We start from the raw sequence: 24,936 nt of genomic DNA on the forward strand, positions 1-24,936 counted from the left end.
GCGTGTCACCGCCGGGCGGAGGGGGAGGGAGGGAGCGCGGGCGGGCGCCTCTCGCATGGAGCCGGGGCTGAGGGCCCTGTGGTGATGCAGCAGCAGCAGCACCGCCCGTGTGCGGGCAGGGCCCCCTGAGAGCCGCCGCCCGCCCGGAGCACACGCGGGGCTCGGCCCCGCTCCATGGGCACCGATGGAATCGCTCCCGATCGCACCCACCGGCGCCGCGCCTCAGCCCGCCATGGCCTCGGCCGGGTAAGCAGCGGCCGCCGCGGAGACTCCGGCGGCACCGGGGAAGGCTGGGTGGGAGCGCGAGGGGACGGGACCGGCGGCCACGGCGGCCGCGGTGCCTTTTCCTGCCCTCCGTGGGGCCGCGGGGGCTCGGACGCGGCGTACGGGGCGCGAGAGGGGCCGCGAGCGGCGGTGGCTGCGGGGCGGTGTGTCTGTGTGGGGAAGGGGTCTGCGCGAGGCGGCAGCGTGGGCGCGGAACGCCGGGGACTGGTTTAATGCTTTCACCGGGGGACGGGGACACGCGCGGGGCGGCTTTGCCGGTGGCGGCGGCCGCAGGCGCGGAGCGCGGGGGGGCGGCGGGAGCGCCACAACATGGCGGCGGCGGCTGAGGGGACACGAGACCTTCCTTCCCCCCCCGCCGGAACCCGCCGCTGCTCTATGGCCCGTGCGCCGCGCTAGAGCGGCCGTTCGCAGCCAGACGCCGCCACGGCCAATGGCGAAAGGGCTTACAGCGAACGCAGCCAATCGCGAGAGGGCTTACAGCGGGTACGTCAGCGCGCGCCCGGGGCCGCGGTGCACTGTGGGATGCTGGAGGCCTCGCGTCGGGGCAGGAAGGAAGGGGGGGTGTCATGGCGACGAATATCGAGCAGATCCTTCGCTCCTTTGTGGTTAGCAAATTCCGAGAGATCCAGGAGGAGCAGCAGCAGCAGCACGGCGGGTAACGAGGCAATGGGGAGCGGCGGGGAAGGGCGCGGGGCGGAGAGAGACGGGCCGCGGCCTGAGGGTCGTTTCGGCGGCAACATGGCGGGGCCGGGGGATCGCGGCCGTGCGGGCGCACTGAGGGAGACACGGCCCGAGGGCCGAGAGAAGACCGTGAGGGGGACGCGTCCGCCCGCTCTTCCTCCGGTTTTGGTGCTGTCCTCACGTCGGGACAGACACCTGCATAGTTTGTCTGATCCGCAGCTAAATTGGCCGAGTTTATCTCGTAAAGCAAGGAAAACCTTGGAAAGAGAAAGAGAAAGGTGGAAGAGAGTGTATTAGGTGTATTTATTTTGTGTAGGAAACCCCGATAAGATCATATGAGCACGGGGGATGTGGCACATTCCAGAATGTGGGTGTTTTTTTCCCCTTCGTCTCAACCTCAGCAACCACAGAGTGTCCGGACTGAATAAGAGAAAATTAATCCAAAGACAAGCTTTTTCCTAAGAGCACGGCTTTTTCAGGAGGTTGGAATTCTGGTCTGAAGGGCTGGATATAATGAATGTATGTGAATGACAAAAAATATCCCAGAAGAGGCTTAAAATCGCTTGTATTAAGTTGTTTTTCGTTTTTTCTTTATTCGGTTAGTGCACAGGTGGAAGGCCAGCCCAATGGTGACACGATCCCAGCTGAGCAAGCTGGGCCTTCCGAAGCCTCTGGAGCTGCTGGGAGTTGTCAGAGTGATCAGATAGTGCAGAAAATAGAGGAAGTGCTCTCTGGAGCCCTCGGGACAGAGCTGCAGTGCAACCCAGGTAATAAAACCTCCCTCGGGCAAATCTCTTCTTGGTAAGAAGGTTGTGACTGTGCCTAAAATCGAATCAGTTTTATAGAAATGAAAATGTGCTTCCTGGAGCTGCTCCTCTGACAAGTTGTGTACTTGCTGTAAATTGGTTAAGTATTTTCTCTGCTGTGATTCTACATCCAGAGGTGGCCAAAGAAATACACAGTTTAAAAATTGAGCTGGTTGTTATATGTGAGGATTGGTATGGGGAAAAGTTGGAGCTTTTCTTTCCAGTGCTGAAACAGATAAATGTTTTCCATACATATTCATATATAGGTCTATAAATTCTGTATTATTTTATATATATCTGCTCCAGGGTCACTGAACTGTTCTTAGGACCAAAGGTGATGCTGATAGATGCAGTTTCTGCTTTGGGTTGGTTTTCAAGATTATTTTGGAAGAGCAAGACAGATTGCAAAACAGATTTGTGATGAACTCTTCAGTCAAAAGATTATTTGCTGTTTTAAAGTGTAGGTGCTTACATGGCAGCCTTGCAAAGGTAAAGGGATTTTGATGTGTCAGTCTCACATCTTGAATAATTTTTTTAATGCTAAAAAGTCACATCTGAGTGTCCCCTCTTGTGGGACTGGTCCTTGCTGTAAACTTTCTGACTGTGGAGGGTGGGTGAGGCAATGAAGGGTGTAATTACTGCATTTCTCATTTTTGGGAGTTGAAACAGAGGTGACTACAGTGTGCTGTGTGAGGGTAGCACAGAAAATTGCTAATTTCAGAGATTCTGCTTGCAGGAGTTGGGGATTGCTTTGGGGTTTTTTGCTCAGTGATTTGTGTACCTTGAGCATTTTCAAGTTTTTAATTTGTGCTGTAATAGCAGCACTTCAGGCTGACACGGGTGGGGTTGGTAGGTTTTTCTTGGCTTTGTTTGGTGATGTGATTTTTATTTTTGTTAGTTTATTTTTTGTTTTGTTCGTTTGTGGAGGACTGAGGCAAGGTCACATGGTTATAAAGTGAGATGTGTTAATTCTTGTGGCGAACATTCCCACTGTCCGTATCTGAAAGAGGCAAGAGGCATTATCTGATTATCTGAATCTAATTAATTATCTGTAACAAAGAAAAGTTCATTTCATAGAATCCTGGAATATCTTGAGTGAAGGGACCCCCAGGGATCCCCCAGTCCCAGCCCCCAGCAATCCCAGCCTGGGCATCCCTGGCAGCTCCTGGAGCTCTGTGTCCATTCCCTGGGGAGCCTGGGCAGTGCCCAGCACCTCTGGGGAAGAGCCCTGCCCTGAGATGGCAGCTGAGGCTGCCCTGGGCCAGCTGCAGGCGCTCCCTGGGTGCTGTCCCTGTGCCAGAGCAGAGATGGGAGCTGTCCCTGCGCTGCCCCTCGGGAGGAGCTCTGACCTCAGGCTGCTCCAGGCTGGGCTGGCCCAGGGACCTCGTGGGGCCGCTCCAGACCCTTCCCCATCCTCTGACCCTCCTGGCTGACTCAGCCCCAGCTGGCCCTGGACCAGGACCCCCAGGCCCTTCACAGCTGCTCTCCATCCACACAGCCAGGGTTGCCCATCCCAGGTGTGGAATCCAGCACTTCCCTTGTTAAACTCTGCAAGGTTTGGGATTGCCAATCTCTGATTTGCTGAGGTCTTTCTGCAGGGTTTCTCTGCCCTTGAGGGAGTCAACAGCTCCTCCTAGTTTAGTGTCCTCAGCTGACTAATTATCCCTTCAAGTCCTGTGTCCAGGTTGTTAGTGAGATGTTAAAGAGAACTGGGTTGAGAATGGAGCCCTGCAGAGCCCCACTGGTGTCAGACCAATGTCACCCTTTATTCCAACCTGTGGGCCAGTTGCTCACCCACTGAGTAATGCAGTACCCCAGCTGTGAGCTGGACATTTTGTCCAAAATTTGACTCTGCTTCACTGTTCCCTCTCAATGCATTCGCAGCAATATTCCTGCAAAAACTATTTCTAAGTTGCTTAGTCAATAAATATGTGCCTGGTACACTTGTTGTGGAATCCCAAGTCACAGACATTTAACAGTATGGCAGTTACCAGATGCTTTTGCAAGATTTTGCTGTGTTCTCTGGAAAATCAGGAGCTTTGGGATTCTGATTGGAGGGTCTGTGTTGCTGCCTGGCCTGTATAAATAGAATAATTGAAAGGAGCATGCAAGCAGACTCCAGTGTACAGCTCATATTTCACAGAAATCCCAGCAAGTTGCCTTTAATGCAGTGTCTTCCTCCTGAAAACATGGCACTAGGTCCCCAGAAGGTCAAGAGCCTAACAAAGGCTAAAAATCCCCAGGGAAGTGAGGTACAGAATGAAAAGGTGGTGATGGAAACCCCAGTCTCCCTCCCTGTGTCCCTTCTCCATCAGTGATCTGCTTGTCCCCACAGTCATCTGAATTTGGTACTTTCCTGTTGGAAGCAAATGCTCTAAGAGGAGCATGCAGCTTTGCAGTGGCTCATGGCAGCTGCAGTTCTGCCTGGCCCAGCAGCTGTTCCAGCCTGCAGTGCCTTAAAGTGGGTTTGGGATTGGGCACGTAGATGCTCTCTTGCCAAATTTGTTAGACCTGGTGAGTAACTTGGTCAGTAAATGCACAGAGACTTTCTAACACAGCAGCACTGAACTCACTCGAGGGTTAAAGCACAGCAGGGGAGAGTTCTGGTCAGGTCTTGCAGCATAAATCCCCACTTTGGTAATTTGTTTGGAAAATGGGAATTCTGGTTTACCTTCCATGTGCAGCAATGGGGGTTTAAAGGCACATCTCCAGTCTCCTGTTAGAATGTGGGTGTGGGTGCAGGGACATCCAACCCATCTGCACTGCTCAGGTGTGACCCCACCTGCAGAGCTGCCCCAGCCCAGGGAGGAGCTGGAGCTGCTCAGAGAGCCCAGAGGAGCCCCAGGATGAGCAGAGGGATGGAGCAGCTCTGCTGGGAGGAAAGGCTGGCACAGCTGGGATTGTTCAGCCTGCACAGGAGAAGCTTTGGGCTGAGCTCAGGGTGGCCTTGCAGGGCCTGAAGGAGCTGCAGGAAACCTGGAGAGAGACAATTCCCAAGGGCTGCAGGGACAGCACAGAGGGGAGTCATAGAATGGTTTGGGTTGGAAGGGAACCTTGTAGATCATCTTGTTCCAAAGCCCCTGGCATGAGCAGGGACACCTTCCACTATCACAATCTGCTCCAAGCCCTGTCAAGCCTGGCCTTGAACACTTCAGGAATGGGACAGCTTCCCTGGGCAACCTGTGCCAGGGCCTCACCTCCCTCACAAGGGGGAATTTTTTCCTAATAGCTAATCTAACTGTACTCTCCCTCCTTTTGGACCACTGTCCCTTGTCCTGTCACTCCAGGCTTTTGTCAGTAGTCTTCCACTACCTTTACTGTACTTCAGGTACTGGAAGGTCATAGTTAGGTCACCTGAAGTGTCTCCAGGCTGAACAACAATCCCAGCTGTGCCAGCCTTTCCTCCCAGCAGAGCTGCTCCATCCCTCTGCTCATCCTGGGGCTCCTCTGGGCTCTCTGAGCAACTCCAGCTCCTCCCTGCGCTGGGGCAGCTCTGCAGGTGGGGTCACACCTGAGGGCTCAGGGGCACAACCCCAATCCCTCTCCTGACCCCACACTGGGCACGGGGGGCTCTGGGCTGGGGCAGCTCCAGCTCTCCCAGGGCTGCTCCCTCTGCTCATCACAGCCTGGATTGATCCCAGGGGTTGTCCCAACTCAGGTGCTGCACTTGGCCTTGTTAAACCTCGTGAGATTCCCATGGGGCACTTCTGAAACTGGTCCAGGTCCCTCTGCATGGCCCCATCCCTTAGAGGTGTCACCTGCACCTACAACTTGGTGTCACCTGCAAACCTGCTGAGGGTGCACTCGATCCTTCTGTCATTAATGAACATATTAAGTAACACTGATTCATTAATGAAACTATTAAGTAACACTGGTCCCAATACAGAGTCCTGAGGAACACCACTGATCACTGATGTCCATCAGGACTTTGAGCCATTCCCTTCTGGATGTGACCATCCAAACAACTGCTAATACACCTGACAATGCCCCTGTCAAATTCTTCACTCGAGTTTGGAGAGAAGGATGTTGTGGAGGCACCATGTCAGATACTTTACACAAGTCCAGATAATGCCATCTGTAGCTCTTCCCTTACTCACTGATGTAGTCAGTCCACCACAGAAGGTCAGACAGGACTTTCCCTTTTTGAAGCTCTGCTGGTTGTCCCAAATCACGTCCCTGTTCTCCATGTGCCTTAGCAGAGATCCAAGGAGGATCTGTTCCATGATCTTCCCAGCACAGAGGTGAGGCTGACAGGGTGGTAATTCCCATAATCATCCTCTCTTCCCTTCTTCAAGGGAATGGCTTTTCACTGCCAGAGGGCAAGGTTAGGTCAGGTATTAGGAGATTTTTCTCTATGAGAGTGGTGAGGCCCTGGCACAGGGTGCCCAGAGCAGCTGTGGCTGCCCCTGCATCCCTGGAATGTTCAGTTCCAGGTTGGACACTGGGGCTGGAGCACCTGGGACAGTGGGAGGTGTCCCTGCCATGACAGGGTAGAATAAGATGGGCTTTAATATTCTCCAACCCAAACCATTCCATGACTATATTACCTGGAAAGAGCTGTGTTCCCACTGCACCTCTGTCCTGACTAACAAGGTTTGGGTAATTTTTTGAAAGGAGTGTTGATTTATTACTTAAAGTAACTGAGAGGAAAGAAAAGGAGCTGGAAAGGAAGTGTGTGCTGTTTGTGTGTGGTAGTTTAGTTTATATCTCTGTCCATGCACTGCACAACTACTCTGAAAGAATTTTTTGAATGCAGACTTATGTTTACAAGTTAAATGTCATTTTTTTCCTAGATGTAGACAAAAATACTGTGAAAAATAGTACTCAGTCTACAAAAAGGAGCTCAACTGGTGAAGATGAAATTCCTAGGAAAAAAGCAAAGAAAAACAAGAAACACAAAAGTAAGAAGAAGAAGAAAAAGAAGAAGAAAAGGAAGAAAGAGAAAAAGCATAAAAAGCAACCAAAGGAATCCAAGTTGAGCGCACGTCCCGGAGAACCTGCAGGCGTGCAGCCAGCTCCTCACTTGATGCCAGAGCAGCCCAGCTCCCAACTGAATGTACAGCATGGAGTGTTTGCAGATGCAAACCTGGCTGGCCAAGTGCAGCCAGAACTGTGCTCAAAACCAACTGAGGGGCTTGATAATCAAGCTTTAGGACTTGTTTCTCATTCAGTGACTGATTCTCAGCAGTCTGCAGAAAATCTTGCAAGTGGGGAGGGGACTTTGTGTGCAACAAATCCTCCATTTAATTTAGAAGGCATTCAGTCTAATATCCCAGAAAATGCTAGTATAGCTCAAACTAGAATTTGCACTAGCGAAGAACAAATTCAGCAGCCCCATGAAAATATTTATCCTGTAGCTATTAATGCCAGTGTTGTTGATGCTGGAAATTATACTTGGTCCAGCATCCCATCTGGAATTGTCAGTAAATCAGAGATTCAGAAAGACTCAGCAGAAGCACTAAGAGGTACAGAAGTCACTCTGACATCTCAAGGCACTGGGGAAGTAAAAGCTTCGGACGCAGCTCCCGAGCCTGAAACCATGGAGGTGTTGACTTACTCAGAAGCATCTCATCAGTCTGTGTCTCAGGGGGCAGCACAGGGGTTGGAAACAGCTTCAGAATCTGTGTCCTTGGCATGTGGTGTGACAACAACTCCTGCACCTGCCAGTTGGGCACATCCAGGTGCTGTGACCGTAGCTCATGTGGCTGTGGCTGGCCAAGAAGTGAAAGTTCCAGAAACAACTGAAAAATCTCTGCACATGGGAAATGTGAGATCTTCAGAACTGGGGGGTGTGAGCAGAACTTTGGAGCCATCCCTGCAGCCCTCAGTTATATCTGGGAGTTTGAGCATGACACAGGGCAGCCCTGTAGAGGCTTCCAGTGTTCTGAAAGCAGATGTACCTTTGCAACATCCTTTGACAATGTCTGCAGCCACCCCTGTGAGCCACGTGGAAATAAAAAGTGCCAAAACACCTCCAGGACTAGGAACTGTTACAAAAATGAAGGATATGGAACCAGCTATGGGAAATGTGAAAGCTTTGGAAACAACCATGGAACCTGTGGGTGTTGTAGCAAAAGATGTCAGAGTGGCTCACGAAGGTCTGCAAGGGAAAGGTGCTGAAGGTACCACAGGTCCTACAACAGCACTGGGTGCATCAGGAATGTTCCTACAACATGGAGTCTTGACAGAAACAAGGAGTGTGGACAGAACCCAGGGATCTACACTTCCAGCAGGATTCACAGGTGTGAATGTGGTTGCAGAGGCAAAAGGATTAAGAGCAACTTCAGAACCCACAGTGGTTGTGCAGACCTTCGTTCCCCAAACTGCTCCAGAAGTCCAGATGGCAGAGGGTTTTAGAAGTCCACAAGCAAGAGATTCAGCAGGTACTTCATTGCTGAGAGAATCAAGACCTGAGGGCGAGTCACACGTGAGAGGTTTGGCACCTGCCCTGTCTTTGCAGAAGGAAAACACACAAGGTCCAGGAGGAGTCCTGAGACCAGCAGCTGTGGTGGAAACAAAAACTTTTACAACAGCTTCAATGTCCTTTCAAGTGGAAGGTGTGCAAGCTTCAGAAGAAGCTATGCATTGTGGGACTGTTGCAAGTCCAGGACTTCCTGCCTTAGAAAGGACTCCTGAACCTGTGGTTACACGTGAAAGTGTGGAACCAGTTAGAGAGGCTGAGGCATCAGCAGGGGTGATGCCATGGCAAGCCACAGCAGAGACAGAACCTCTCCATGGGAGCCAGACAGAGAGTTCCATCATTGCACAGTCCCAGGTCGTGGCACACACGAGAACTTCACAAACTGAGGTGCTGAGGGAGAGAAAGGATTCGGAACACGCTCCAGAAGCAGAGACATGGAACAGAGGAGCAGTCCTGGAACCTGTGCAAACTTCAGAAACCAGTTCAAAATCTATTCAGGAACAAACAGTAGGTCATTCAGCAGCAGTATTGGAGTCTTTGCCCAGAGTGGAAGAAAACAGTGTGGCATCAGGAGTACTGACAGAAATGACACATGTGCAAACTCAGGGATCTGCTGTAGAACATGAAATTACAGAAAGGAGGACCAGCACACAAAGTAATGAACCCTCAGAAATGGAGAAAGCAAAATACCTGGAGCTAGCCTCAGAAGCTGGAGGAGTGAGGTGGTTGGAGAGTGCTGGAACAGGTGAAGGGCTTGAGGTACCCATGGGTGAGGCTTCAGCAACTGTTCCAGAATACTTGCACGCCGAAAAGCAGCAAGAGCTTCAGGTAGTTCTAGAATCAAAACCTGCTGCAGAATGGAATAATGCAGAAGAGGCTCCAGAAATCTTGGGTGCTCCTGAAATAAAATCTTCTGAAACAGTTCCAGAGCCAGGGGATGTGAAAGGCCTGGAAAGCGCACTGGAACATGAAGTGACAACCGAGGTACAATATGTAGAAGGAGTACAGAGTCAACAGGTGGAGGATATGGTGATTGATAAGGAGGATGCAGAGCAGACTCAAACATCTGAGCCTTCAGTAGCAGAAACAGTTTTTAGTTCTTCACATGCAGCAGAGGAAGAAGTTTCAGCAGGGACTCCTGTAGCAGAAACACAAGATTTGGAAACAGCTCCTCAGGCTGAGGTAGAGCTGAAAGATGCAGAAGCAGCTGTAGGGTTGGAGGCAGAGGCAAAAGATTCAGAGGCAGCTCCAGTACCTGAGACTGATGCAGAAGCAGGTCCAGAACTTATAGAGGAAGGCCAGTTGGAAGACACTCCAGAGGCTGAGGATGCCAAAGAAGCTACTCCAGAAGAGGACTCGGAGAAAAGAGACTCAGAAACATCTGATGTGCAACCTGACGTGGCAGCACGAATGAAGGAGACTCTCATGAGGCTTGAGAATGTTGTTGAAAAAAGTAGTCACAGAACCAGCGAGAAAAAACACGATTCAAAGAAACAGAAAAGGAGCCGTTCCAAGTCTCAGTCCAGGTCTAGGAAGAGGAAGAAAAAGTCACGGTCACGTTCTACTTCCAGGCGCTTGACCTCTAAAAGAGCACGCTCTAGGAGCAGGAACTATTCAGTATCCAGGAAAAAGCATTCCAAATCCAGGTCCCGATCTGTGGAGAAGAGAGAGAGAAGAGTGTCTTCCCGGCGATCCAGGCGCAGGCGGTCTAGGTCATCGGACCGCTACAGGTCTAAATCCAGATCAGCAGAAAAGAGATTGTCCAGACGCAGACGTTCCAGGTCGTCTGACCACTACAGATCTAAATCCAGGTCCGTGGAGAAGCGGCTGTCCTCCCGAAGGTCCAGACGGAGACGTTCCAGATCGTCTGACCGCTACAGATCCAAATCCAGGTCAGCGGAGAAGCGATTGTCCTCCCGAAGATCCGGGCGCAGACGTTCCAGGTCTTCCGACCGCTACAGGTCTAAGTCCCGGTCCGTGGAGAAGCGGCTGTCCTCCCGAAGATCCGGGCGGAGACGTTCCAGATCTTCTGATCGCTACAGATCCAAGTCCAGGTCAGCAGAGAAGCGACTTTCCTCTCGAAGATCCGGGCGCAGACGTTCCAGGTCTTCTGATCGCTACAGATCCAAGTCCAGGTCGGCGGAAAAGCGGCTGTCCTCCCGAAGATCCGGGCGCAGACGTTCCAGGTCGTCTGACCGCTACAGATCTAAGTCACGGTCGGTGGAAAAGCGGTTGTCCTCCTGGCGATCCCGCCGCAGACATTCCAGGTCCTCTGACCGGTCAAAATCTAGATCCAGGTCTTCAGAAAAGGGAGGAGGCAAAGACTACTCCTGGAGGTTCAGGCATCGGTCCGGTTCCTCTGATCGTTCAAAATCCAGGTCAAGATCTGTGGAGAAAAGAGGTCGGAAGGCATCTGTGCGGAGATCCAAACGCCAGCGCTCAAAGTCCTCGGATCGCTACAAGTCTCGGTCCAGGTCGGTAGAAAAAAGAAAGCAGTCATCACGGAAATCCAAACGTCAGCGCTCCAAGTCCTCTGACCGTTACAAGTCTAGATCCAAATCAGTGGAAAAAAAGAAGGAATCCTCGCGAAAATCCAAGCGCCGACGCTCCAAATCTTCTGAACGTTACAAGTCTAGGTCTAGGTCTGTCGAAAAAAAGCGCAAGGAGTCTTCAAAAAAATCCAAACGGAAACGTTCCAAGTCCTCTGACAGCGTTAAGTCACGATCCAAATCTGTAGAGAAGAAAGATAAGTTATCATCAAAGTCCAGCAGCAAGCATGTGGAGTCTTCTGAACTTCAGGAGTCAGCCAAAGGTCTTGATAAAGATGTTCCTCAATCTTCTTTTGGAAGTGAAGGTAAATCCTCTAATGGCCCCACATCAGGAGCTTTGTCTGATGAAGGAGTAAATGGCCCAGTGCTGCCACCATCATTTGGAAGTGGATTTTCCAAAACTTCAGAGAGCCTTGAGGAACGCTCCTCGTCTGTTGAAAAACCAGCAGATCTGCAGCATTCTGCCACATCTGAATTTGATACCTCGAAAACCCCAGATGACCAGGAACTGAGATCCACATCTGTGGAAAAAACTCAGGATTCAGAGCTGTCTATGACATCTGAAAATGGATCAACTGAAAAAGCAGCAGCTCTGGAGTCTTCACCGCTACCTGATCTTCCATACTCCACATCTAAGTCAAGATCCTCATCTGTTGAAAAAAGGGGAGATCTAGAAACTTCTTCAGTAGCAGAATTCCATCTCTCTGCGTCCCGTGAAGATGAGTCCAGACGTGCACCTCTCAGAGAAGTAGAAGGTCCAGAGCTTCCTCCAGCACTTAGAGACATGCAAGTTCAGTCGTCTTCTCTCCCGTCTGAAGGTGGGCTCTCCAACTTGCCTGATGGCCACGAATCACAGCACACCCCTGCTGAGCACACAGAGCTTTCACAGGTTCTGCAGGCACCTGAACATGAGTCTTCCCAGCTGGCTGACAGCCCTGGAGCAGTGGAAGCTCCGAGGCCTTTCCTGCCGCCTGAGATGATCCGCCCTGTGATCCCTGATGGCTGTGAGCCTTCTCTGGCTCCTGACCATGGACACTTCATGTCTCCTGATGGACATGGATCAGGATCCAGCTTTGCTGCACCAATAGAGGAGCATCCATTGTCTGCAGGCGAGTCCTTTAAGTCACCGCATGGAAATGAACAAAGATTTTTATCTGTTGAAAAAGTCAAAGCTCCGGATGTTTCCCTGACATCTGTGTGTGGTTCTGTTGAGGTGTCTGCTGACATCATTTCTGTGTCTTCTTTTGAAGTTCATGAGTCCAGAACTGTTGACAAAGGTTTAGACGGTCCAACACTTCCACAAGTGCTCGAGGTTGACTGCTCCAGATCTTCAGACATGCATGAATCGAGATACCTAACTGGAAAAATAGATGGTGCAGGATCTTTGGTTTTGTCTAAAAGTGGGATTCCCATATGCCACGATGGCCACAAAGCAAAGTACAATTCCTTTGAGCAAACAGAGAGTGCAGAGCTGTCAGTGGCATCTGAGCTCCGGTGTTCCATCTTGCCTGAAGGCTATAAACTGGCATCTGCTGCAGTTGAAAAAGTGGAAATCCAGAAGCCTTCCCTCTCACTGGAAAGTGGCTTCTCCGTGTCTGCTGATGGCTGCGAATCAGTGGGCACAGCTGAAAAACTCCAGCCCCCAGTGGGTGCTGTGGCATCAGAAGGTGGGATTCTGTTGCTGCCCGACAGTCACGAGCTGAGACCTGTCCCTGCAGAAAAAGCAGAGGTGCTAAACTCATCTGAACTGAAACACCTGGCGTCCCCCGATGGCTACAAGCTGAGATCTGCCTACTGTGAAGAAATACAGGTGCAGGAGCCCTTTCTGATACAGGAAAACAGATGTTCTGCTGCCTCTGATGGCCATGAGTTGGCATCCACCCCTTTGGAAAGAGCTGAGGAACCTTCTCAAGTGACTGAGAACGAGTACACCACAGGGCTTGATGGCCCAGAGTTGACATCAACCCCTGCTGAAAAAGCAGAACTGCGGAAGCTTTATCAGATGCCTGAAGAGTCCATTGACAGCCGGGACCTGCAGTCACCCTCTGCTGAAAAGACTCATGTGCAGCAGCCTCTGGTGTCTGAAAATGAGCATGCTGTGTCCTGGGTGAGCCAGGAGTTGAGGTCCAGCTCTCCTGAGAGGGCAGAGATGCAGGAGGAGGCTGTGGTTCCTGATAGTGCTGTGGCTTCTAATGATCACAGATTGCCCTGTTTCTTGGCTGGAAAACCAGAAGTGCAGGAAGGTTCTCTGCTGCCTGAAAATGAATATGGTGAGACTACTGAGGACCAGGAGGTGACAGCCAGCCCTGCTGAGAAGGAGGTGCAGGAGGCTTCTGTGACACCTGGCAGTGAATATTCCATCTTCCGTCAAGGCCGAATACTGCAGTCCAGCCTAGCTGAAAGCAGAGCAGTGCAGGAGCCAGTGCTGGTTCCAGACAACCAATACGCTGCATCTCCCAGGGAGCAGGAGCTGCTCTCTGCTTACCCTGAAAAACCAGAGGTGCAGGAGTGTTCTTTGCTGCCTGAAAACGAGTACGATGCATCCCCTGAAAGGCGTCATTTGAGATCCAGTCCTGTTGAAAAAGAATTGGAGGAACATTCTGAAGCGTCTGAAAGTGAAAGTTCAATATCCACCGATAGCCAGGAGTTGCAGCCTGCTGTTGCTGGGAAAACAGAGGTGCAGGAGTTGTCCTTGTCTGAAGGTGAATGTCCCATGACTCCTGAATGTCAGGAGCTGCAGTCCAGCCCTGCTGAAAGAGTAACAGCCAAGGAACCTTCTGTGACATCTGAACAGGCTCTGTCACCTGAAGAGTACGAGTCGAGATTGGCACATGCTGAGAGAACAGAGGGTGTGGACTCTGCTTTGACAGCTGAACGTGACCATCTGTTTTTCGAGAGCCAGGAGGTGAGTTTCACCTCTCTGCAGAAAGCAGATGAGCGGGACCATTCTCCAGCACCTGAACATGAACATGGAGCATCCCCTGATGGGCAGGAGTCAAGATTCACCACTGCTGGGAAAGTAGACGGTCTCGAACCTTCAGCACTGAATGATAGAGCCTCCATGTCCCCTGATGACAGTGACTTGAAATCCATCCCTGTTGAAAAAACAGATCATGCAATGCCTTCTTTAATGCCTGAAGGGCGCTCGGTGTCTCCTGATAACTGCAGTGTGAGGTCAGGCCCTGGTGAAGAAATGGGGGATCTGGAGCCCTCTTTGAGATCTGAGCGTAGGTACTCCACATCCTCCTACCAGGAAGGGCACGAGCCAAAGTCTCCCATGGAGGAGGAGGGTCTGGAGTCCTCTGTGACCTCTGAACACAGACGATCCGTGTCCCCTGAGGGCCATGACCAGAAATCTACTGCAGATGAGGAGATGGATGATCTGGAGAGGCGTTCCACTTCCCCTGATGAGCACGAGTCAAGGTCCAGCATTGGTGAGGAAGCAGAGGATCTGGAGCAGCCTTTGACAACAGAACATCGGTCCTCTGAGTCCTCTGATGAGCATGAGTCAAGGTCAACTGCTGGAGAAGAGGCAGAGGATGCAGAGACCTCCTTGGCAGCTGAAAGAAGAGACTCCATATCCTCTGACGACCGGGAATCGAGGTCTGCTGCTGGGGAAGATGTAGAAGAGGAGCCCTCCTTGACAGCTGAACGTAGACACTCCACATCCTCTGATGACCGTGAGTCGAGGTCTACAGCTGATGAAGAAGCAGAGGATTTGACAGCTGAGCGTCGCTCTGTGTCTCCTGATGGACGTGAGTCGAGGTCAACGGTTGGTGAGGAAGCAGAGGAGCAGGAGCTCTCTTTGACTGCTGAGCGTAGACACTCCACATCTTCTGATGAGCAGGAGTCAAGGTCTACTGCTGGTGAAGATGCAGAGGATGTGGAACCCTCCTCGGCAGCTGAACAAAGAGATTCCACCTCATCAGACGAGCAAGAGTCCAGGTCTACTGCTGGGGAAGAAGCTGAGGATGTGGAACCTCTGGCAGCTGAGCACAGACGTTCTGCATCCCCTGATGGGGCTGAGTCGAGGTCTACCACTGCTGAAGAGGAAGGAGACGATGCAGAGCCCTCCTTGACAGCTGAACAGAGAGAGTCCACATCATCAGATGAGCACGAGTCGGAGTCTTCCAGCGGTGAAGAGGAGGGGGAGGATGCGGAGCCCTCTCTGGCAGATGAGGAGAAGCAGGATTCCGTGCCCCCTGAGCAGTCAGAGGAACAGGACTCTTCCTTTGTCCCTGAAAGCAGACGTTCCGAGTCTTCCGAACGGGAAAAATCCAGATCCAAGTCTGTTGAGAAAACATCTGACAAAGAGTCTCCGCAGAGATCTGTCAGCAGGCACTCAAAGTCTCCTGCTCCCCAGAAGAGCCGATCCACATCTGTGGAAAAAACAGCAGACAAAGAGTCCGTGCGCAGGTACCGCCGGAGACGCTCCAGGTCCCCGGCTCGCCAGAGGAGCCAGTCAACATCCGTGGAGAAAACAGCAGACAAGGAATCCTCGCGCAGGTCCAGGCGGAGACGCTCCAGGTCCGCTGCTCGCCAGAGGAGCCAGTCCAAGTCCGTGGAGAAAACCGCGGACAAGGAGTCCTCGCGCAGGTCCAGGAGCCGGCGCTCCAGGTCCTCCCAGCGCAGATCCAAGAGGTACGACACAGACTCGCGCTCCAGGCGGAACCGCTCCAGGTCGGCGACGCGCAGGAGAGCGTCCAGATCCCGCTCCAGCTCCCTGTCGCGCTCCAGGCACAGGAGGAGGAGCAGGTCCAGGTCGGCGTCGCGAAGGCGGCGCTCCTTGTCCAGAGACAGGCGCAAGAGGTCTCAGAGAAACAGGTCGAGGTCCACCGACAGGAGGAGGAGGAGATCCGACTCCAGGGACCGCAGGATATCGCTGCGCTTGCGGAGCAGGAGCCGGACCCCGCTGCGGCAGCGGCGCTCGCGCTCGCGGGGCAGGAGACGGAGCTCCAGCAGGTCCCCGATCCGGCTGCGGCGCTCGCGCTCCTCGGGCCGGCGGCGCTACAGCCGATCCCCCGACCGCCGCAGGTCCCGCTCCTCAGAGTTCTCCAGCAGATCCCCCAAACGTCTGACAGACCTGGGTGAGTCTCTGCTTTGTTGTCAGCATTTTCAGTAGTTCCGCGGTGAGGGGGCAGTGGGTGGATTTGCACAGTCTGGTTTTAGCTCTGGGGCGTTCATAAACGATTTCTTGGAAGTCACTCTGCATTAGTTTTAGACAGTGACTTCCAGCAGGAGCTTTTAGTTGGGGCAGAATCAACACTGAGCATTTGAATGAAATCCTCTTTAGAGAATTTGAATCCTCTTTAGAGCCAGTTTTACCTTGATTCTAGAGCTTCTGTACAAAACTAATGTGTTGCTACTTTATAGTTTTAATAGTGATGTTGTTACTATTACCATGTAGAATCCAGGAACATTCTACACAGTAATAGTAAAGAAATGTAAGAAAATACATAAGAAAGAAATCTTACATTCTTACATTTGTAAGAAAATTTAGAATTTCTACTCCTGAGAACAAAGGTTATTCATGTTCCAGTTGGAGAGTCCCCAAGCTCTGTTTTCAGGTGTTCCCAGAACTTTCCCTTGCCTCTTTCCCATGGTAAGAACTTAAAGGAAAGAGAGAATTTTTTCTGAAAGCACTCCCAGACCCAGCAGGTCAGAAAATAAAATAAAATCTTAGGAGCTGCATCTTTTCCCTCTGACTGGAGGAAGAGGCTGTGTTATTTCCTTGGGTGGTGAATTAATAAGGGGAAAGAAGGTTTGAACTGGGAGATCATCATCTCTTGTACAGTGTGTGAGGAAAGTGGTGGACTTGAGGTTCTGAACCCTCCAGTCCTGCCTCAGAGTTACCATGGAAGCCTTCCAGGGAGTTATTTGACAAGGCTTAATTTAATTTCATTTCCTATTTTCATGTTAGGGCTGTCCTTTTTCTCCTTATTGAAGCAAAATACTGTTCTGTTCACAGTTTTGCATCTAATTGTATTTCAAACAAGAGCAGCTTTTACTCAGAGCTTGTACTTGTGTTTGAAACTTCCTCCAGAGGTTTGGGAGTTTTTCAGAGAGAGATAATGAGGAAACTTTGATGTTTATACTGTGTAGGAAGGACTCAGTGTTGCCAAAACAGGAATGAACAGTGCAGTGAGAGACATCAGAGCTTGGAGGGTGTTGTGGTTGGGAGTGCTGTGCTTTGGGTTCCATTCCCAGCTCCCCTTGCCTTCTGCACAGCCCAGCCTCAAATCCAGAGCAGCTCAGTGCAACTTCAGTTATTTTCACAGAACACAAAAAATGCACAGTGCAGGTAGAATCTTTAGTTAGCCAGAAACGTTTCTTTATTATTAAAACAAGAATCTATAACAATAATAATTTCTCTTTAAAATAACCAAATGTTTTTAGACAAGGCCCAGCTACTTGAAATCGCCAAAGCCAACGCAGCCGCCATGTGTGCGAAGTCTGGCGTGCCCTTACCCCCCAGCCTGATGCCTCTGCTGTCCCAGAAGAAGGATGACAAAGCCAACCAGAAATCCTCCAGGGACACCCTGAAGGAGCTCACTGAGGTGAGGGAGAACAGCAGCAATGGCCACCCTGGGCTTGGTGATTGTGGGAGGTTGTCACTGTGTGCTGCTGTCAGCTGGGAGCTGCTCTGTGGTCACAATCCCAAATCCCTGAGGCTGGAAAAGCCCTCCCAGCCCAGGCAGTCCCAGCTGTCCCCATGGCCACCTTGTCACCCTGAGTGCCACCTCCAGGTGCCACCTGCAGGGATGGGCACTGCAAACCTCCCTGGGCACCCTAAGCACCCTTTTGAGCCCTTATTCTCCATCCACACTTAAACTGGTATTTTTAATTCCATGGAAGAGCATGAAATCAAATTATTTTACTTTGTCTTATTTTCAGTTTTGATTATGTTCCAATTTTGTACAGATGGGTAGTTGTCCCTGCAGTCCTGGCAGTGAAATCCAAAGCTTTCACTCCTGATTTTTTTTGTTCTGGTGGTGTTAGTTATGGTTTGAGTTGGAAGGAGCTTCAAAGCTCAGCTTGTCCCATCCCCTACCATGAGCAGGAGCACCTTCCTCTGTCCCAGGTTGCTCCAAGCCCCATCCAGCCTGGCCTTGGACTTCCCTCAGAATGGAGAAAATCTGGAATCATGAGTGTGACAGTTCCAAAATTGTGTTTACAGAAATAATCTGAGATGAAACGGTGTCCAGGGGCTGAGAGATAATTGCAGCTGTGCCTGGGCTGGGGAGCACAAGTTGGTGCAGGTGCCCTGTGGTGCCATCCTGGGTGTTTTTCACATACCCTGACCGAGATCCAGCATGGCTTGTGCTGATCTGCAACCCCAAATCTGCAGCCCCCCTTCCCTTTCCAACTTTGGAGATCTGTTCAATGTTATTTCTCTTCTTTTAACTCAAAACTTTCCACAGAAGCAGTTGCAGGTGATAAGAACTCAGGAAGGACATTTTAACCATAAAATTCTGACCTCTCAAGAAAGTCTTTTTGTCTTTGGTCCTTTTCTTCCTTTTTTCTTTTCCCCCCATGGAGGCTCCTCCCAGTTTTTATGTGATATCCCCATAACACCTCTGTGTTTTAATTGTTACCCATCACATGGGGGTGAATTGCTCCCCAGTATTCCAGAAGAATCTGAGAAGAATCACTCCTGACAAGGTCCCTGCACTACCAGAGAGCTGAGCCAGTAACCAAGGAATGCATGGGTTGGATCATTTGTGTGGAATATCCAAAATGCATCTATTGATGCTGTTGCTAAAATATTTTCCACCTCCTGGTTTAGTAAAGAAAAAACAATTTTTTGATAGAAATGTTCTTTGTGAGTTTGAGGTGAAGTTGAGGTTTGCTCAGAGCTGAGATTTGCCTCTGTTTTATTTTTCAGAAATGCAAGAAGATTGCTCAGAGCACTGATGATGTGATAGTGAACAAGCCTCATGTTTCTGATGAAGAGGAGGAGGAACGTCCTTTCTATAACCATCCTTTCAAGCTGAGTGAACCCAAACCTATCTTCTTCAATTTAAGTGTGAGTGCTACTTGTATTTTCAGAGCTTTAAATCCTGGTTCTTTTTCAATAATGCAAGTAATTCTACAGAAATTTATCAAGGGTTGGTAATCTTGGTGAAACTGGGAGTATTTTTTAATCTATTTAAAGAAGCACTCCCAATTCCATCAAGATTAAATTGATAATCTCAGTAGAATTGTGTTTCTTTAAATGCATCTGGAAATCAAATGCCTGGAAGCATGGATTAGAATTTGTTTAAATTTTGTTGGGGTTTTTTCAGTTTTATTTGGGATGGGGAGTTATGCCCATGAAATTCTGTTCTGATTTTGCAGTGTATAAAGCACTAAAAAAGTTTTAACATGCTCAGCAAAAACAGAAACAAATTCCCTGGTTTTGTGTATAAATATGCATAGCTTGTGGTGTACACAAAATAAGGAGCAGTGCACATTTATGTAAGGTAGAAATGGATTTAGATTTTGTATTATATTGGGAAATGGCTGCAAGGAAACTCAAGAAACCTTGGAATTGTTGCAGGCTCTGAGGAGCAATGTTCTGTGGTGGTTATGGGCTGCTCTGCCTCTTGTTTCTGACCCTTTTAGTGTTGTCCTTTCTCTCCCAAAACCATTCCCACCCATGTTCCTAGGAGTTTATCCAATGTTACCCAGTGCTGCCAGCTGTGTTTGCCTCTTGGAAGGGATCCTGGCAGGGATTTCTGCAGGTTTTTAATGCACTGACAACACCAAGCAAAACAAGGCCATAGACACTGGCTGCTGCTAAAAATAGCCCAGAATTAGAAACCCAAATGCTCAGAGCTGCTTGCTCTCCACTCATGGGGAGCTTTTGATCACAGGCAATGTTTTGCTACCCAGGATTTTTACCTTGGAGCTTTCCATATAAAATATCTGTGTAGCAGGTGGAGTTTGTTCTCAGTGTGAGTGGGGTCAGCTGGGAGAGGAGGATTGGGGATTTGGGGTTGCTGAAGTTGTTTTAAGGGGTTTTTCATCTTCTCTGAAAGTCTGTGGGTCATTTGTGTGCCAAAATGATTAATTATAAAAGTTAATTACTTTATAGTGAGAGTGATTGTTCTGTAAAATCCAAATCCCAGGTGTTTGCAACAAAACCACCTCATGACTCTTGGCTGTTTCCAAGTCTTAACTTCTCATTTCATTTCTTTCAGACTCCCAGCATAAAACCAGCACCACCACCCCAACCCAAAAACCAGGTCAGCCTGTCCAAGGAATTCCCTGTGTCCTCTGGGTCTCAGCATAGGAAGAAGGAGGCAGACAGTGTCTATGGAGAGTGGGTTCCCGTGGACAAAAACGGCAAAGACGACGGCAAGGACGATGTTTTCCCCAAGCCAGCCATTGAGGTAAGGAAGGCAAGGAGAGCATATCATATAAAAAAACCCAAAGCATCACCTGGGCAGTCTGGTACCAAATTGCAGTCTGGGAAAAAAAAGAAAAAAGGCACTTCCAAAGGTAGTGCCTAGCACTGCACTAAGCTGAGGAGCTGAGCTCTGCAAATGGGGATTTGCACGTGGGGCTGTGCCCATCCTGCTTCTGGGACTTCTTGTCTCAACAGAATTCCAACTGTAGCTGGAAGATAAAACCTTCCTTGTTCAGTTTCCTGCAGAGGTTAATTAATAATACCTCGAGATTTGCACAGTAATGTTTGTAGCACTAATTAAAGTTGTCCCACCAGTCTTAGAACAAGAACATCACACTGGAATGTAATCCACTAAAAATTGTAAATTATTTCTTCTGGCTGTATTGATTTTTTTTAATTTCCAGTCATGTTCTCTCCCATGGCTGTCTTGCATGTGGCCTTCTAAAGGAGAATCTAATTGTATGGATAATAAACTAAAAAAAGCAAAGCAGGTGTTTTTCCCCTTGAAATTTCTTCCAAAGAACATTTCTGGGGGTTGTTGTAATTAAGTAAATTAAATATTTATGACAGATGTTAATATTTTAAAGTTGATTTTGCACCTGAAGCCTTGTTCTCACACCTTCCAAAGCCAAACCTCAAAGCCTCCCCATCAATTTCTGACAAAGCCATCTCAGCACTTGGTGCATTTGTTTCTCAAGACCTTTCTGATATTGTTCAGAGGCACAGAAGGAATTTTTCTTCAGGCTTTTTACAGCACCAAAAGCACAGAGGATATATCTTAGCCAGCATTTTAATGGAATCCCTCAGAATTTGATGGTTGGGCACCCAGTTCCTTGTTCCCTCAGCACAGGTGGGAGCTGCTCCAGTAAAACCCTGAGAATGTTGTGCAGAATGTCATTCCCAATTTCATTACAGTAAATACATTTAACTTCCTTTCCTTCCTGTTGTGTATATCTTTATAAATGCCTGTAACTATGTTGTCTGTTTTTATATTTTGTAAATAAATATTTTTATTTGCCTTCACCTTAACTTGGTTTGTGTTAAGGGTGATTTCAGGGGCGTTAGCTCCCAGCAGGCTGTGCCACCCCTGGGGTTTGGGAAGTGCAGGGACAGAATTGCTGTGTTTCTCCAGGGAGTCTGGCAGGTAACACAGTGCTTCTCTGCTCATCCTTTCATCTTCAGGAGGGCTCTGTGGTGGAAGTGGCTCCTTGCAGCAGCATGAGGCAGATCAGAATTTCACCCAGAATTGACCCCCATTCATTGTTGCTGATTTTGCAATACTGTGACAGTTCTGATGCAAGTCTTGACATTAAACCCCACACAATTGCTTTTGTTGCTGTGTTTTAATTCACATATTAATTCTGGGCTTAATCTGAAATGACCCTGCTTGTGCATTACATTTTTTTTTAATAAAACCTAGTTGTGTGTGGTGGTAGGAGATGGAGGGGAAGGTCTGGAGTGATCTCAGGGCTCATCATGTCTTGGCATCCTCTGAGGAAGCAGTGTTTGGAAGTGTAGAGTGGCAGGGTTGGGTTATCCCAGGTGACTCCTCATTGGGATCTAAGCAGTAAAAGCATTCATGCACCTCCAGAGTGTACAAAACACCTGCTTTTTATTTGTTCAGTATTTGGGATTTGTGGGGGCAAACCAAGAAGGAGAGAACAGCACCTCACCTCCACCTGTTTGACTCAGGAATAACAACAACTTCTGATACCGCAAGCAGAGATATTTTTTATTTTTTTTTTCAAGATCCAAAGCTGCCATCGAGTGTCTTGACATAACACAGAGCCCTGATGGTCTCCAAAATGGAGCAGTGTTTGGGAATTAACCCAGCAGGGAGTGTTGCTAGGCCCACTTTGGTAAAGCACTAATACACCTGGTTAGCATGGCAGTGGTCCCCTGTGCTTTCATGGACTGCTTCCATGCCTTTGTGTATTGCTGGATTGAAACTTTTGGTGAGTAGAAGAACTTTTATTTCTCTCCTGGACCAGTTTCACAAAGAGAAAATTCAGGAATTGTTTTAAGTATGTGAGAGAAACTTGGAAACTCAGCCAGTGTGCATTTGGAAAAGGCATTTTTGCATCCTTGCTGTTGTGTGAGGGGGTTGGTAGATTGTATTTTAATTCTTCTTGTGCCTTTGTTATGTTCTCTGTGACAAGAAATAAGTACTGAGCTCAGTCCATAGACACCTGGGACTTGTGGGATTTTAGCTCTGTTTGGTCAGTGCCAGATACTCCAATAATGATCTTCCCAACAGAAACACCTTTGTCCTAAACACCAGCAAAAAAACCTGATCTTAAAATCAGATTTAATAGAGCACAGAAGCAATTCCTGTGTTTGATGCCAGTGTAGATGTTCCTATCTGTCTCTTCCTGTCAGTATTTACTGAATTATTGACCAGGTTCCTGGTACAAGGGTTGTGGTTTCACACTGTTTGTTTTGTTCAGCTGAGTCAATTTTAAAAAGAGTTTCAGTTTCTCCTGCTGACCCTTTAGTACAAAATGTGTGAGAGGTTGAGACAGTGACAACAGAAGAGGCAAGGATTTTACAAAGCAAATGAAAATGAAGTTCAGGTTAACCCATCACCTTGATGTGTGTGTGTGTGTGTGCCAGCTGCTGTTCTGATTATTTAGTTTCTTCTTCTCAAACAGTCCCAGCCCTTCCAGCTGCTGTCACATCTCAAGAATTCCATTTGTCTTTGCACTCCCTTCCCTTTGTGCTTTCCAAACAGAATGATCCATAAAATGCACAAGGATTTTATAAAAGCTGCACCCCAGCCAGAATTGGTTGCATTTTTACAGCCCCAAATGTGGATTTCTGTGCCATGGCTTTGCCCACAGTGGAGGTTTGCAGTGAGCTCCTTCCTGTATTTCACCAAGTCATTCCCAACATCATTTCAAATTTATTTTTCTTTATATTTTACTCTAGTTCAGCAGCACAGATGTAGATAATTCTTTCCAAAGCAGTGGATCCTGTGGGGTCACAGCCTGGTTTTGCAGAATCCCTGGGGCTGGAAAATCCCTCCCAGCCCAGGCAGTCCCAGCTGTCCCCACGGCCACCTTGTCACCCTGAGTGCCACCTCCAGGTGCCACCTGCAGGGATGGGCACTGCAAACCTCCCTGGGCACTTCCAATCCCTGAGCTCCCTTTCCATGGGGAAATTCCTGCTGCTGTCCCCCCTGAGCCTCCTTTTCTCCAGGCTGAGCCCCTTCCCAGCTCCCTCAGGAATTCTCCAGCCCCTTCCCAGCTCCCTCAGCCCCTTCCCCATCTTTATTCCCTTCTGGTTTAGGCTGAAGATGAAAATTTGAAACATTAAAGTCAAGGTTGTGGAATGCATCTGATTCAGGCTGGAATTATTTTATACAGACAAGCTTTAGTGTGACTTAATAGCAGAATGCTCATGGGAACAACTCTGCATGAATTTCTAGTTAAATTGCATTTAATTCTGTTGGTTAAGAAAATCTCATTGAACAGTAAAATGCTTCTCTGTTTATTATTCACCAGAATTTTTTGTGACAAATAGTTCGTAGAAAATAAGTCACTGGATATTTTGTGTGTACAGGTGATTTTAAATTACCAGGGAGTTACAGTTTAAATTCAGATTTGTTCTTTGTTCAGGATCTTAAGTAGTCCCAGGATTTCCATCACTTTGCCTGTTTCTTTGTCAAGCCAGCATTGATTCTCCAGCAGCTTTTTCCAGCTCAAGTGGACACTGTTTTGCTCTGCTGTATTTTTACAAATGCTCTTTTTCCTCCTAGTGTGTGGACATAACCACAGCCATGAACGACAGAGCAGTGGCCCAGAAAAGGCTCAATGAGAACTCCTTTGACCTGGAGGCCATGTGCATGCTGAACCGGGCACAGGAGCAGGTAAGCTGAGCCTCCCAGCAGCATTTGGGGGAAAATCAACATTTCCCTTTCACAGCAGCTGATTTTTCTCTCCTCTTTAAGTTTGAAACCCAGTTGTGGGCAGGTGTTTCAAAGTTCTGCCTTAGTTTTCACTTTTTTAACACGATGGTGTATTCCATTTTTTTTTTACCCAAGTCAGTCTGAAACATAATTTCCAATTTATTTTTGTTTAAATTTCCCTGTAGTTCAGCAGCACAGATGTAGGTAATTCTTTCCAAAGCAGTGGATTCAGCAGTTTTGGGGATGAGGAGATGCTGAACTCACTGGAGTTTCAGGGTGCCCATTCAGACGTGCAGATTTTGGGAGCGCCTGCTCTCATCTGAGAGTCAGTGAGCACCCCAGACAGCAGCAATATGATGTGAAAAGAGCAGAGAATTGCGGAGGAGAGGTTGGTGCTGGTCTCACCCTGGGTTTTGCCTTGCAGATCGACGCCTGGGCTCAGTCCAACTCCATCCCCGGGCAGTTCACGGGCAGCACCGGCGCGCAGATCCTGTCCTCAGACGAGCTCACCAACAGCGGCCCCCAGGCGTGGATCCGAAAGGTAGAAGTGACACAGGCACTGCTGCCTCAGCAGCACACTCCACAGCACTCAAGGATTGCCACACGTGTGGCACAGCACGTGCCCAGTGCGGCAGGCTGGGCTCAGACCCTGCCCTGGCTGTCACTGAGGTGTGGCAGTGCCCTGAGGTGTGACACAGCCTGCACTGGCACTGCCAGGACACTGCTGTGCTGCCAGTGCAGAGCCCTCAGTGCCCCACTGGCACACAGCAGGCAGGCTTTGGTCCTGCTGCTCTTGAAATCACTGGGTTTTGGCATCTGCCTCAATGAGCCAAATCCCAAACTGCCCTTGTCTTTGATTCTCTGTGGTTGCTCCTTGGCCTCTCTCTGGATCACCA

The 24,936-nt window shown here is 49.2% G+C and overlaps 1 protein-coding gene across 3 annotated transcripts in view; it reads left to right on the forward strand.

The window, feature by feature from the left end:
• The first annotated feature begins 29 nt into the window (after positions 1 to 29).
• Positions 30 to 24,936, forward strand: part of SON (SON DNA and RNA binding protein) — a 36,426-nt gene continuing 11,519 nt past the window's right edge. For 2 of the 3 annotated variants that reach the window (XM_033053169.2, XM_033053171.2), the window contains exons 1-8: positions 816 to 940; positions 1,570 to 1,733; positions 6,566 to 15,829; positions 17,139 to 17,299; positions 18,628 to 18,768; positions 19,925 to 20,116; positions 23,891 to 24,001; positions 24,465 to 24,581. In XM_033053169.2, the coding sequence (XP_032909060.1) occupies positions 852 to 940; positions 1,570 to 1,733; positions 6,566 to 15,829; positions 17,139 to 17,299; positions 18,628 to 18,768; positions 19,925 to 20,116; positions 23,891 to 24,001; positions 24,465 to 24,581 (10,239 nt within the window). In that variant the 5' untranslated portion in view covers positions 816 to 851. Of the gene's footprint in view, positions 247 to 815; positions 941 to 1,569; positions 1,734 to 6,565; positions 15,830 to 17,138; positions 17,300 to 18,627; positions 18,769 to 19,924; positions 20,117 to 23,890; positions 24,002 to 24,464; positions 24,582 to 24,936 lie in introns of those variants that run through there. The other variant, XM_033053170.2, reaches the window with a different exon arrangement.

This window comes from Catharus ustulatus, chromosome 2 (genome assembly GCF_009819885.2).
Source record: "Catharus ustulatus isolate bCatUst1 chromosome 2, bCatUst1.pri.v2, whole genome shotgun sequence".
Lineage (NCBI taxonomy): Eukaryota > Metazoa > Chordata > Aves > Passeriformes > Turdidae > Catharus > Catharus ustulatus.